The sequence below is a fragment of the Corticium candelabrum genome, chromosome 2 (assembly GCF_963422355.1).
Source record: "Corticium candelabrum chromosome 2, ooCorCand1.1, whole genome shotgun sequence".
In the NCBI taxonomy this organism is placed as follows: Eukaryota; Metazoa; Porifera; class Homoscleromorpha; order Homosclerophorida; family Plakinidae; genus Corticium; species Corticium candelabrum.
This window is the reverse complement of record NC_085086.1, coordinates 7,437,379-7,452,982: the sequence shown is the minus strand read 5'-3', so window position 1 is coordinate 7,452,982 and position 15,604 is coordinate 7,437,379. Positions and strand designations below refer to the sequence as shown.

At 38.9% G+C, this 15,604-nt stretch overlaps 1 protein-coding gene across 2 annotated transcripts; it reads right to left on the bottom strand.

The window, feature by feature from the left end:
* Nucleotides 1-4,248: 4,248 nt before the first annotated feature.
* LOC134198184 (uncharacterized) lies at nt 4,249-8,974 on the bottom strand. Of its 2 annotated transcripts, XM_062667524.1 has the most exons (14): nt 8,771-8,974; nt 8,539-8,604; nt 8,437-8,475; nt 8,233-8,307; nt 6,853-6,915; nt 6,538-6,600; nt 6,341-6,403; nt 6,204-6,266; nt 6,065-6,127; nt 5,420-5,482; nt 5,166-5,213; nt 5,083-5,115; nt 4,940-5,009; nt 4,249-4,884 (listed from the first exon to the last, which is right to left on the bottom strand). In XM_062667524.1, exons 1-14 carry the CDS (start codon nt 8,810-8,812, stop codon nt 4,526-4,528), a joined length of 1,110 nt encoding a protein of 369 aa, XP_062523508.1. In that variant the 5' UTR covers nt 8,813-8,974; the 3' UTR covers nt 4,249-4,525. The 2 variants fall into 2 exon arrangements, with proteins under 2 accessions (XP_062523508.1, XP_062523509.1); XM_062667525.1 differs by lacking the exon at nt 8,437-8,475 and having other exon boundaries at nt 8,516-8,604; nt 8,771-8,972.
* Between the last annotated feature and the right edge of the window lie 6,630 nt (nt 8,975-15,604).

Sequence of the window (15,604 nt, the reverse complement as noted above, 5' to 3'; positions counted from 1 at the left end):
AGCCACGTGTTCGTACATAACGTGCGCTAATTCCACTGACCGGGTGTAAGCATAAAGCGCGCTAATTCTTTTCTAGGTCAGTAGCTCATTTAGCATCTGATTCTGAACATTGGACAATAGGGTTACAAATCAAAGAAAGCTAAAAGTCAAATATTTGGGGGGGCACGTGCCCCCCCAGGCCACCCCGTAGATACGCCAGTGTGCTCCGATCTTAGATTTTACTTTCTCAAGCCGCCAAACGTCCGATGACACTCTGTATTCAGATTTCGAAACTCCTTCATATCTCGCTTCCGTTGCTGTAGCTTGCTCCCATCCAGCCGTGAGAGGAAAGACTATATACATGCGAAATGCAGCCATACTTAGTACTTACATGTACATTGAAGCTATTTAAAGAGCTGGCCTACTAGTATCTGCGTACGGCTGCCACGACGGCGTCGGTGAGGTCTATACCATAACAAAGCCATTGCTGGCGTAAACAAAGAGAAAGAGAGTGATCAGGAGGACGGAGCTTGAAACCATGATGATAAGTTATGGTATACAGTGCTTACTATGAGTCGATTTTTATACACGCGTTTGAGCCATTCCACTTTCTAAATCGGCTAGTGCCCTAATCATTTGTTAGCGTGAGAAGGTTGAGCAATACTGGATGAATCAAATAATCTGGACAGAAACTTGTTTCCAGATCGATGGATTCGTTAGCATTCACGAACGCAATCGAGATTCGATGTTGCTCAAAGAATTCAAAGTCACGGTTACTTAAACATCTAAATTAGACAATTTAAATTATTTTCAGTTTAATAGAAAGCTCTTTCTAACAAGTTATGGGTCTCTGGTTTGTACATACAATCTTTAGATTTTAGAATTAAGAAACCTTACGCATACACATACATTTATATATATATATATATATATATATATATATATATATATATATATATATATATATATATATATATATATATATATATAAAGATTATGTTGGTTATTTTTGTGCTTCTTGAAGTCTGTGATGTTTTGATATTCTTTCTACAGTCAGGACATATAGGAAAAGTCATGGACCATGAACTGTTTGTTCTATGCATGAACAGCAATACACAAATAAGATGAATAAAAACACGTTTATTGATTTTTACAAGTGTCTTAATGTGCACAAAATTGTACTCCTACCAAGATAAAAAAGTTGTTTAATTAACTAATTAAAACTATTGTAGGCAACTGGTCTAATATTTAATGTTGCTTGCTGAGTACATGGCGATGTGTTTGGTAAGATAGCTAGGCAACTACACACTGTTTGTAAAATAATTATAAAATAAATTCAATATTTGCTGCAGGATTGTTTAAAGAGAGCAAAGTAATTTTCCATCGGTGAGTAGTACAAAAAATATTTGTACCATATCAAAATTTATTTATTTATTTAGTTTAATTTATTTATATTAGAAGTCATTTAAGTTTGAAGAAGACATGCTATCTGCTTGTAAGCATATGGTATCTTATAAATTTCAAAAAATTGTGTTGATCTGTCCTACGACCGCTCCTAGGTATACACACACCTTACCCTAGAGAGGCTTGTTGATTCATTGGTCATCAATTTCTTCCAACTTGCACAAGAAAAGCGGGTTACAACACCAAGGCAAAATTTAATTGCATTTCTGCAGAAACCAGTCATTGTATGGTACACAGGATCGCGAATGCAGGTAGCGCGCGCAACATAGTAAAATCGGTACTCCGAGGATTAACGCGCTAAAATGATTTCCAGACATTCTTACGCCAACGGTAAGACCCAAATTTGAGAGATTCCAGTCGAAGTGAAAACATGACTGTGTAATAAATGGGTGTGTTACGTTACTTGTAAATTAAATGTGAAATAAATTTAAAATTTGGAAAAAATTACTTTTGCTTCAAAACTTTCAGTTCTTCATGCTTTCATATACAAACATTGAACTAAAGCTCCCCAGTTGCAATAACCACTCCTTACTTTTATCTAATCAAATAACTAAATTTAATTATTAAGCTTACCTGGTGTCCCCATAGAACTGATATTGACAGTCGTTAAGTGTCATGTCAAATATGTAATTACCATAATACACGAAGATCCAGAAAAGTGAATGGCGGTGTAAACATTGGATGGTTTAAAATCGTAGACGTGCACTTGACGATTTCGTCCGCCAGATAGATACTCTATCTATCACCATAGACACGAACGTACAGACTAGATTAATTAACTTAAATAATCGCGAGTCAACCTGTTGACCTACGTGACATCCAGGTCTGACAGTCTGAATACTAAAATTTACTAACCTAAAATATAAGCTGACGTCATTTTGTAGCTTCTTCTTAGACCACTTTTTGCCAAAAGGCACACTTTACGCTTCATTGTTGCGTCACGTCGCGCCCATGCGTTCTTCCGGGATTTGCTTTCCCAGACTCTAGAACGGATAGACGCGACGGCTTACTTGTAGATGGCGAGTCAGATGCAGCGTCACTAGCCGACGTTTACATGAAACGTTAGGATTCTTGAAAGATCAACAGTTATACCTCACTAGCTTTATTCTAAACTTGCGCATTAATTGCGCGTGCATGCAGACGCTGCCGCTATTTTTTTGATGGAGAAAGCTAAGTTTTAATTAAGCTAAATTTTAAGTTAACTTTATCTGAGAAATGGGGTGCACAGGCCGCCTGCACACCACCCCTAACAGGACCGGATCCAGATGGGGGTTCAGGGGGTTGCAACTCCCTCTTTTCCAATAGGCGTTGTTCAATAATTTCATATAATTTCATTAGAAAAGAGAAAATTAGTAATGCTATAAATATCTGCTAACTGCAGTGTAAAACCCCTCTTTCAAAAATTTCTGGATCCGGCGCTGCCTAGATCCGCCACTGGTGATCGACTCCCAGCTGTCTCGAATCTAAGTCACCGCGATCTGGAAGCCATGACTCACTGGGACTTCGTGCCGAGCGAGAAATGTGTAAAAACGCGCAGTAAACTCTCTTGGTAATTGTTTCGACTTCTAAGTGAGCGAAATGTGAACGTCGCTTCAAATTCACAGCCAATTCACTGTGAGACTTTGTCGTGTGATATGCATGTGGCAAATTTAAAGCATGCAGTCATTAGCGACAAAAGCAGACTACACACAAAATTCTAATCAACGAAGAGAAACAAGCGAATACGTAAAGACGAATGCAGGAAATGACGAGGTGCCAACACGTGTTTTATTGTAGATAATTTAGCTATTGCAAAGCCTATTGCACTGTAAACGTAGTTGTGCACTAAAGCAGAGGAAACAATAAAAACGATTATCTCAACAGAAAGATAACGTTAGATTTACCGATCCGACGAGCATACCAGCCAGGCATTGACTGGATTCCACTTCAATGCTTTCACTAGAAAACTAGAACAAAAGGTATGAACCAGCTTCTACCGAAATGCCTATATACAACATTGTGCAGCAGCCTTTTGTTAATGGCCGTAAAATATAGGACATTACAATGTCAGTAATATATCAGAACATGTGCCGCCATCCACATGCATGGATATTCCTGATCATGTCTATGCTACCCCAGCAACAAGTAAAACTACTAATAGTTGCCGTACACAACGACTGTCTTTATCATCGATGCTTTTCAGACCTCTAGACTGTGTCTCAATTAAGTGATGTCGCTTATATCTAGTAAGCTAAAGTGTCTATAGATAGTTAGCTAGTAGCTAAGGTGAGACAAGTGAGACTTCCTCTTCCCCAATTGAAGAGGCTTGGTCATGCACTGAGTGAGTTTAGTATTGGGTCGGTATGAACTAGGTCATTTCAAGCAAAATTTGTTCACACGATGACTGCACTATCCATCAACCTTATCACCTTTTGCTCTCGCATCGACACCTCTTCTCATCCGATGTCATTAAGGCGTGGTATCACACGGAGCATGCGCACGATGTTTGATACAACTTCCGCGTTACAATTTAGCAATAGATGTCTCTGGATAATCACGCTCTTTCGACTTATTCTATTGAATCCTATTCCAGCGTCGACGTCGGCGTCAACATCAAAGGATGCCGCCGACGTCGAGGCGGTTTCTTTGAAGTTTGACGCTCAACTGAGCGTCGGCGTCATATTGTGAACAAGGCTTAAGCATGTCACTAAGCAGTTGAACATTTAGCAACCCTGTGATGACATTCCGGATTCCGAGTTCCTTGTTTTGCATGTCGCCAACGGAGACGGCAGGATGTTAGATGTGGCAACCAGTACGTCTATTAGACTGTAATCCGTATAATATTATTACTGTATAATACTTGTACTCTAAGCCAGTTTGATGTTTTATTATTTTAGAGACGCGGCATTATTGTCTTTCAAAGTCACACATCTCTAGCTAGCAAATCCATCTAAACATGACCAAATGATCCACAGAAAAGCTCAATCTTACTACGCGTTTTTGCTCTAGATACCTCACTGAGACTCCTAAACGACAACAATTTTTTTGTAACTAAACACAAAGTCAACGCCTTACACTAGACAACCGCGTCTGAACACATTTCTTAAATTCCACGTTGCAGTTGGTAGATGCCAAGGTGAGATCTGTCAACTCCAAAATTGTATGTGCAATTTTTGCTTTGCATCAACACTGTGTCTCCTTCATTCATGTCACGAACCTGACTCCCAAATATACTCTGTTTGGTTCCATTGATACTTTGATCAATTATCATCAAGTTTCCAACATTGTTGATTAAGAGCTCCCAGCCACATTCACTCACACCGTCATGTTGAATCATCAGCAAGCCATAAATGTAGTATGTCCCATTTTCTGGCACTGTGAATGACGTCCCGTTAAATTCCATACCTCCACTTAAGATGGGGGCATCATCCGACATTCTGTCATTTTGCCATAACGTTACAACTACATAAATTATAATGCAATTTTTTTATGTAAAAGTTAATATAAAACTTAATACTTCCATCGTTTTCCTCAGGGATGTTAGCGTCACCTGATCCAAAGACGTGACCCAAAGGAGTAGGTGCACTCTGTCTCATAGAAAATGCGTTATATACTCAACCGTTGCAAACAAACAGAAATAGTAATTGCAAATTTACATACCAATCTGACAACTTTACCATTGATATCTATAACCTACACACAACCTATTTATACATTTTAATATATGCTAAACTCTTACTAACTTGTGTTTGTAGTTGATTAATAGATGATGATAAGGTTTCATTGGCGGTCTGCAGTACAAGAATACATAACAAAAGAATCGTAGTATATATTTTCAACAAGCTTGGGCTGTTAATTAAGACAACAAAGTATTGGTTAATAGTTAAATATTATATATTTATATATACCATATGTACACCATAATCTGTGTGACGTGCATTACTTTATCCAATTACATGTACTACTGAATTTCTGTTTGACTTTTCGCAACACTAACCTCCAGGCTCAAATCAGTGGTGTTGAGTCTTTGGGCATGGTTGCTGACAGTCAGTTGCAAGGTCTGTAACACAGTGTGGCTATTAGTAAGACATGTCTGACATTATTCATATTATTGTTACAGGGCCTAAGAGTAATTGTTACTGTTAATATTATGCCTTATGCTAAAACTACTAAAAGAACAAAAGACTTTGAAAGATTTTAGTTTATAATGAGATAAGTGGATAAGATTGAAAGGAAATAAGAAGACGTTACTAATTATCACACACACACACACACACACACACACACACACACACACACACACACACACACACACACACACACACAAACACTCACAGTGACACACACACACACACACACACACACACACACACACACACACACACACACACACACACACACACACACACACACCGATTGCAGTAGCTTTTACGTAAAAAGATTCAGCTCAAACGTTCACACAGACAAAGTCTTTAACCTAATTGCACACACATTAAAGCAAAAGAGAGAGTAGATATATACACTCCTAAGACACATTGATTCATAGACCGAGTGACATGCATACTAACAAATATCCAAGTTGGATGTCAAAAGCATGCAATAGAAGACTAAATCTTTTTCGGCTGCATTCACAACGATATACCTGCTGCTCTTGTGCTTGTAGCTGTACTGTACCATTCACGCTATTCACAGCTACCATTAATTCCTGAAAGGAAATCAACAGATGGACATTAACTTACATTCCTGACATGTTACTACAGTAACTATTGAAGGTCAAGAACCAGTATGCTGTCATTTTGCTGGCCGACATTTTGTGTTACTGTCGCTACATCTGACTTCAAGTCCTAGAAATATTAATGCTTAGTTATATATAATTTTTATAATACTAAAAGAAATGTTGGAATGTTGAAATGTTTACCCCGACTTGCACTGACAATGTGTTCAGCGTTGAATTATGTTTCACCAGCTCAGATTGCAATTCCTGCATAGATTTCAAGTGACGAGTTACTTAGTAACCCATCTTGTTCATTTCAAACAAATTATGCGCCACGCCATGTCTTCGATTTTAAGTATAAGCATTAATCAATTTTATGATATGACATGTTGAAAACTAACCAACAATTTTGATTCGGTACTATTGAGCCTTTGATCATGATTGCTGACAGTCGATTGCATGTCCTGTATCACAACACATATTTTAAAATACGTAATTAAATAAATAATAATTAATATCAATTAAACCTAAAACTTTAATAATCATGATAATATTACACAAACAACCTATTACTCCTACATTGTTTTAGTAACAAAATTATAAGACAGACTACCATTTACTTAGCGACAGAGAAATATCTATGTATGGTGGAGGGCAAAAGCAGTAACAGGACGCCACAATTAAACTAAATTTTTTATGTCAACTGTTTTTACTACCTGCTGATGTTGTGCTTGTATCTGTACTGTAACATTCACACTTTGGATAGCTGATGTCAAATCCTAAGAGAAGGCAACAATTTAGTGTCTTTAAGATTATTGTATTACTGCTACTGTTCAAGAATCTGTATGTTGACATCTTGGTTGGTGATAGTCTGTTGTGCTATCGCTACTTTTGATTCTAAGTTCTAAAAACAATAAACCGTATTTGTGTAACTTAAAGATAATGTTAAATGTCCATTTGAGATGACCGCATGTGTTAAACATTCAAATGTAACAAAGAAATATTGAACCATGCTAATACTCTAGTTCAACTATATTAATGTTAATTAATAACGTTCGCACAAATCTTTTCATGGATATCAGTTGATAAATATAGTAATATAACCTTAATGTAAAATATAAACTTCAAATTAAAAATTTTTAACAACCAGAGTCAATAATTGCTAAATTTAATCACCTTTGAGCAAATACTAAACGGGACATTTTGGTAACACAGTAGGTGTTGTACTCTGTAACAGACTGATGAAGTAACTTATATAATATTTGTATGACAACTAGAGCATTGGTGTTAACGGATCTCTAAGGTGAATCGGTCAAATAGTGGAATTGTTATAGCATGTTTTGTATTCTCTAGATGGTCATAACCAAAACTAAATGAACATACAGTTTACTAGGATGTGTGTGTGTGTGTGTGTGTGTGTGTGTGTGTGTGTGTGTGCGTGTGTTTGTGTGTGTTGTGTGTGTGTGTGTGTGTGTGTGCGTGTGTGTGTGTGTGTGTGTGTGTGTGTGCGCGTGTGTGTGTGTGTGTGTGTGTGTGTGTGTGTGTGCGTGTGCGTGTGCACGTTCGTTTGTGTCAAGTGCGCGAGGGTATACAGAACATGTACATGTACAGTCTGCAAAAATCTGCGGTATCTTCGCTGTCTGTTGAGACTTCAAGCTGATTTTGGTATGGTTAGAACACGCATGGCTTTGTCTAGCCGCTATCCAAGCTCATAAAAGTTTAACTACCAAGAGAAAGCGAAGGACATTAATTAAGACATTTCTCTAGCTATAGGCGGAGCGTCAAGGTTTGTGGAACCCAGGACACGTAAACTTGGGTATACAAAATTGACCCAACAGATCTGTTTATATCTCCTGATGTAACATGTTACCATTGCAACAACCGTGATGGAGACCTACTGTGACCCCGCCTGCCCACCCACATATTATTGTCCTAGACTACTGATTATAGGAACGGCAATACTATGCAACAGCTGGTATTAGACTGGATCTGTTTATGTTGTCTGCATGCCCTACCGCTCGCTCATTCTTTACATGCCTGTGCATGCGTGTAATCTATCCGTGAGGCCGTCTAGATAAGTACATATTGCAAGATACCTCAAACCGACCGTCACGCTCACGTCCTTTCTCCAGCAGTTCTTCGATCTTCGCATTGAATGACTGTTGCATTTTCTGTAAAACGCGAATTGCAGATCAAATTAAGTGAGACGCATGTAGATACCAACAAAAAATGAAGGTGTTGAGCAACATGACCCTCTACGTGCATGCATAGCTCAGTTTTTGTCATTAACAACGACGTACCGCAATTTCTTCTCGTAAGTATTGCACTGTAGCCGTGCACTAAAACAGAGGACAATTGAAATGAAAATAATTGTCTCACCACGTCAGACAACGTTAGAATACCGATTCCACGAGTCTTCCTGCCAAGCATTGATCAGATACCACTCCAAAAATGCTCTCTAGGTTTAACTAAAACAGAGAAACAGCAGCTGTGCACGGCAAGGGTAAAGAATGGATGCTCTAGCTGCTCTAGCTGGCTAGCTAGGAATGTAGAATACTATCAGACAAAAATGGCAATACATGCATGCGTGCAGTGGACACGTATGCACTATCCAATGCACAGCTTCACACTTACCCCAGCGACAATCAGAATGCCGTACAGAAAGACTGTCCTCATGACTGACGCTCGAGGTCTGGCTCAGAAAGTCGACACAAAGTGATTATGATAGAGATGAATAGGAGGACGTAATTAGAAGTCTGTAAATCGATCTCGCAGCCCCAAGGATTTGCGTAGGCGTATAGCCAACGTAAACAGAATGCGGCCGCTCTTGAAAGGAGTCGTCAGACTCACAGGGCCATGCATTCATCAATCTAGAAAAGGGTTTTGAAATTTAATTAATCCACTGAAAGTATGTCGTGTCTCAGCCCGAACAACTTACTTTCCGAGCTCTATCCATAAACGGCTCACTGTTAAAAATGAAGTGCTCTACTGTCTGTTCACAATAAGCGTGAACTTTGAAATTCATCAATATCTCTGCTGTTTAGTGGACTTTCGCGATGATCTCGGTATCATTAGAAACCGCTAGGTCTGGCATTTCTGTTTATCAAATTATCTAAGCCCTTTCTACAAACGAAACGGAAGGATAGTACTTGTGCATATCAAACACAAACGGGTGGAGCAATGGCTATTATCCAATTATCTTGTAAGACCAACGGATCAGCAACTGGAACCATTTAAGATAATTGATATAACATGGTCCAACCGGGGCAGCTCTTAGTGCTCTAATGTGCACACCTGGTGTGACCTCTACTTCATTACTCACTTCCGAGTTCACGCTTATGGCGAACAGACAGTAGCTACACCTTCGAGTGCTATTCTAGCCCTTGTTTGTGCTGTACACCTTGGTGTAAAGTTATAGACCTACTCACTGTTAGAACTAAAGTGCTCTAGTGACACCTTTCAGTGCTATTACTGAGGAAGTAAAATTTTGCACCGATATCGGTGCAAAGTTTACTCCAGGAGGTGTAGCAAAAACACATTGTCTGGCTCAATTGCAGAGAATCCCGTATACTTACTTGTGAGTGACTGAGTGTCAATTGCCGGCGACATTATGAAAAAGACCGTGATGCAGAGGTACAGTATTTACAGTAATAATTGTCATGTGTATAGCGCTCAACTTCCCAACTTGCAGACTAGGTGTTTGTTGCAAAAACGGATTGCGCCTCGTCTCGGGCTACGCTAGCCGTCCGTTTTCGTCTACGGTGTTACCTTCCTTATTTGCGAGATGTACAGACTGCATTCGTGCGTTATGCCTGCACTACACGCACTGAAAGGAGATTCCTCATGGGTGACAACCACATTCACGACCGCCACTTTGAGTCAGGTGATTCTGTCACGTGCTCGTAAAAATAGACGTCATCAAATATAGCATGCGGTCCTCCAAAAGGACGCTGGCGGGAAATGGGAAACAATGAATCATATTGAAGTGGCGTAATGTGATTGAGTTAGTAGACTAAATAAAGGTATAAATAGTAGGTTAATCAATAGATTAATCAATTTAAATTAGGATTAAATTTATTTTAATTAATTAATCTAAGAAATTTTTACAGATTAATTAATTATATTTAAAGCAATTCTTGTACTACTAGAACAGCAACAAATATGTCACTCCAGTTTCTGATGAGTGAGTCACTTGTCGAGACTAGATTGGGTGCTTCACCTGATTGAAAACAGTGTTCTAATGTATTGTTATGATTAGTTAATTAATTGTCTTATTTGGATGCTGCTGTTTGTGGCGAGTGGTTCACTTACCCTGACTAAGTTGAGTGTTTCACCTAATTGAAAACACTGTCATGGTGTATGGTTAGCAATATAGTTTAGTATCAGTAATTATGACATATTAATTAATTAATTAATTGGATGCTGCTGTTAGTGGCGAGTGGTTCACTTACCCAGACTAAGTTGGGTGTTCCGCCTAACTGAAAACAGTGTACTAACCTAATCTAACCATCCCTAATCCTCCATAACCTCGCCTAACCCTGAAAGAAAATGATGAGTACTGGTTGAACCACGGCTTGCATCATTGATTCCTGACGAATGTCCAGTTGTCTCAAGTTTTAAACACATAACCCTATACACTCTATTACTGATTATTAGTACTTGCTACCTTGTACTTGGTAACACTGTGTATGCAGGGGATGTCTTTTAACCTGTACTGTGGAGTTATCAATACATATTTGCTAGAATAATCAGATGAGAATCATTGTCTACCTTGGTTCAGAATTTGGACGCATTTTTGTGCTAATCTTTACTGCAAGCATGATGGAGAAGTGGAATGATTCTTGCACAAGATTTTGATGATGGGGCAGCAAGAAACCAAAGTGGGTGGAAAATAAATGATTGAACTTGAACAGATATATATATATATATATATATATATATATATATATATATATATATATATATATATATATATATATATATCTGTTCATGGGGCTGAGTTTAAAGACATTGATAATTCAGGTATATCTGATATAATGGATTTAGGTTTACTTGTTGGTAACACTTGTAAGTGTGTAGGTTGCTGATGCTTTGCTGCAATGGAGCTGATGATGGTGCAGTTTTACAGCAAGATGCAGAAACCAGTTCGACAAGAATTCGAAGTTGATATATCTGATTATCAGTAAGATTGTTTCATATGTGATAGTGTGACAATGTCCCGTTGTATATTACAAGATTAAAACATTTTGAAAAAATGAGAAAGATGTAGGGTGTGCTATGACATCTTTCATGAATTCACTCATACAGACTGATCAATACATCATCCGTACATTGCATCATTTTCTAAACACTATGTAATACCTTGGAAAATGGTGCAATGTAGGGATTGCTCAGTCTGTATGAGTTAATTCATGAAAGATGTCACAGCACACTCTACATGGTCTTGTTTCTATTCTTTTCCGCACGGCAACCCTACATCTTTCTCATTTTTTCAAAATGTTTAGTCTTGTTTGCATGCATCACAGTTTGTCAGATTTACTCAGCAATGTTTGTGTGTGTGTGAGTGTGTGTGTGAGTGTGTGTGTGTGTGTGTGTGTGTGTGTGTGTTTGTGTTTTTGCATATCTGTCTGTGTCTCTCTGTTTCTGCGTGTGACATCTTGTACAAGATAATTAATATGTTGATGTTTTTCCTAGCTTGGTTGTGAACTTGGATGTATTATTGCCTTTGGATATCATGAACAATCGACTTTCTTGTCGACTCCCTCTGAGAAGTGGTCTGAAACATGTAAGATAACTGAACCAAGGACAAGGATAGTTGAAGTCAAGTGGCAAAAGAATGAATGATCTAGTCAGAAAATATGAATATGATCTCTTGAATATGAATGTGGAAGGTAATTGATCTTGATACTAATACAATGCATTATGCAGTTTCTAAGTGCATTGCTTTGATGAAGGTCATACTCATGTACTATTGTCATGCAAACGCCAAATACCAGCTATAGATGCTGTCATTAAGTATCTATCGGTATGAAATTTTTCTACAGTTGTCGTACATCTATATTTTGCAGCATATAAGACACTTGCCTCAAAGTTACTAGGTGTGACATCTTTGCACTCTTGTATAATACACACACACACACACACACACACAAACACACACACACACACACACACACACACACACACACACACACACACACACACACACACAGAGTAGATTTGTTAAGTAGATTAATTCTGTTTGTGAAGTATGCAATAATATGTTATGCCATATAGAACATATTTAATGTGTGGTCCACTGGATATGGATACCTTATGTCTTTTGTGTATTCTCCTAGGAAAGTGATGATGCAGAGTCCACAGTAGACAAGGTTTCTCAAGTTGTTCCATACTTGATTGTATGTGGCAATCCAGCCAAACCAAGCCATGTTATTAGCATCTGAGCTCATCATCATGTTTGAAATTCAGTGCAGCAACAGCATTTGCCGTCCAGCACTATTGCTTGCTGTAATTTATGTTTTCAATACAATTTCCCTCAATCTTTAGCAAGTTTTTACTGGTGCCTGGAGGTCATGTTACTGGGATGTATTTCAGCTCCAGTGATATCTAGTTTTTTTAGCTGGATTGCAATGAGGAACTTTGTTTGATGAATTGTGTTTCCTTTTTGTTTAGTGCGTTGATTCACTATTTTTGGTTTAAATGTTTAAATACAAGCAATGGTATTAAAATCTATTCTAATGTGCACGTGCCAAAACCGTTGGCCGCGGACTCCAGACCCCCTTTTAGAAAATGGTACTAATAGCAGCCTACAAAAGAATAAGATAAACACCTTTCTTGTGTTTGGGTACCAGTAAACGAAGGTTGTTTTAAGCACCATGAAATGGTGTAACAGTTTTACACCAGATTGTGGTGCTTTCCTGCACGCTTGCGAGTGTCAGTATAGCGACAGCGTCTTTGCACGTAATTTGGTGTTTGTAGAACACCTTTGTTTTGACAGTGCTCTGCTTACTATAAAAAGCCCCGCGGTTCCCCACCGCACTGGCTTTCTCAGTCTACATTACATTCAACTGATAGAAACAGAATTAGCTGGAGTCAATGCTCGAGATCTTCCTGTGATAATATTGTAACTCAACTCTTTATTCGGTATCAACGAACGAACAAGTGACACGAGGCCCTATCACTAACTATAGAGTTTAGTACTGTACTAAAATTTATTTACGCCTAAAATGCGTGTGGCATTATATGTAAAGGATGATGATGACGAAATTAATTTAATTATTAAACAACTTCGAATGGACGAATAGATGAGCATTTCATGCAACTTATGGGTGTATCACATTCTCTGTACACTGTACGTATCTAGCAATAATCTTTCGATCTACATATATGGCCCAACCCTTCTTTAATGGGTAACTTCGATACAGGCTAAAAGATGGTAAATTTATGAGAGTTTACTATTTTTTGATAGTGTGTATCGCGACTGGTAACCTGAAGTTCGAGGCTATCTAAAGCATCCGGATATAAATATTAAGTTTGGGAATTTACTTGTCGAAAAAACACTGTTGTCTCAGCATCATTGTGTAATTTTAAATTCTTTGGTATTCCGTTGGAGATCCTTTCAAAGTATGTCTTATCTCTTCTGGTGCAGGTGTCCGTCATTTGACCATGGTCTACTAACGCGCCTTAAACCAAACCGAATTTTTGTTTTATTTGGCCCTGCAAAGGTGACGGTACATTAAATAATAGGAGAAGTATGTGAGAAAGAATAGTGAAAGAACTGCTACTCTATTGTATATATATATATATATATATATATATATATATATATATATATTTTTTAGACATGTATATATTTATAGTTCTTACAGATCCCACCTGGGATCAACTCTACCATCTAACGCTATTCTACATAACACCATCTTAGCATTGTATAACCACAGCTTTACAGACAGTTGCTGATGCAAATTACAAACCGTTCTACTGACACAAGCATTGTTCAGAAAAGAAGCCCTTCGCGCTATAATTTTAAGTACTTGTAAACTGTTCGGTATCCATAATCCTAAAGACTCCACCACGAAGGGATGAAAAATACCTCCAGTGTTCGAAGCCATCGCATCATGCCGCTGATCTTTCTCAATCTCTCCTGCTGCAGCCGCTGCCCCTGGACAAGTGGCTGCTTGAACAAGATAGGATGGCTGTAAGGAGTTTCGGACGGTCAAGTCAAAATATGTCGGAAGACTATGTTCGAAATTCGGGTGAAAAATATCACCAGGTCTTGAATTGCTTGTGCTACTGCATCGCATTTCTTGACGACAACGAGAATCATCCACTAGGAGTGCATTGAAGACTACTTCACAGAGTGCATTGTGCCGCTTCATTCTCAGATTCTGCTCTTGGTTGCAACCCAATAAATGATCACCGAATTTGTCAATGATTGCACCACATGTACAGCGCTTGGCATCAGAAGGCAAGTTGAAGATTGGAATGCTCAACCAGACTCTCAAAGCAACAATAATTCTTTGCTGGGCATGGCGAGGCCAAGGCTTAAGTTTGGCAATGCCCGCAACAATGCACCAGCATGTTGGCCAGAAATGGTGTTCAGTCTAGCGCGATCTCGAATACTAGCAGAATCTTTAATGGAAAAACTTAAATTACAGAATCCAGCCTACTCTGCAAACTTCGTTGACTGGTATATATATTCTTCGTCTATGCAAAATACCCCAAACTGCCCCAGACTACCCCAAACTACCCTACCTACCCAGTCCCTAAACATAACTACATTACAGTAACAGGAATATATATATATATATATATATATATATATATATATATATATAAAGCAAAGTTGTCTGTCTGTCTGTCTGTCTGTTTGTCTGTCTGTCTGTTTGTCTGTCTGTCTGTTTGTCTGTCTGTCTGTTTGTCTGTCTGTCTGTTTGTCTGTTTGTCTGTGTGTCCGTCTGTTGGAGCGTTTCTCAAAGACGGCGAGTCCGATCTCGGGCGAATTTGGCTCGCGCACGTCGAATTCATTAATGTCGAAAGTGAAGCTGTGGTCGTCTTCCTGACTTCTCCCACGACGACGCCATTTCCCGCCGATCGCGCTCTCTTCCGCTCGCGCGCGAATATCTCCGGAACGTCGAATCGTATCTCCGCCGAATTTAGAATGCTCGTTCCCGACGTCGGACGGTACGCGCTGAGCGTGTCATTTATTGCAGGCGACGCTCGGAAACGGAAGATATTTTTGCGGATATCCGGGTCTCGAAAAAATACGCCCACAGTCGTTTGCCAGTCTACGACTGTCGAAGAGCTGCCGTGTTTGATGCACCTGTTCCTCGAAACGCCAGCAACGTCCTTGAACAGACGACGTTCAGCGGGACTGTCGAAATGACGAGAGTCGGTACGAGTCGTGACTTCGGTAGATACGGGGAACGGATTATCCGAGTAAGTACTGCATGTGACTTCCATTTCTGC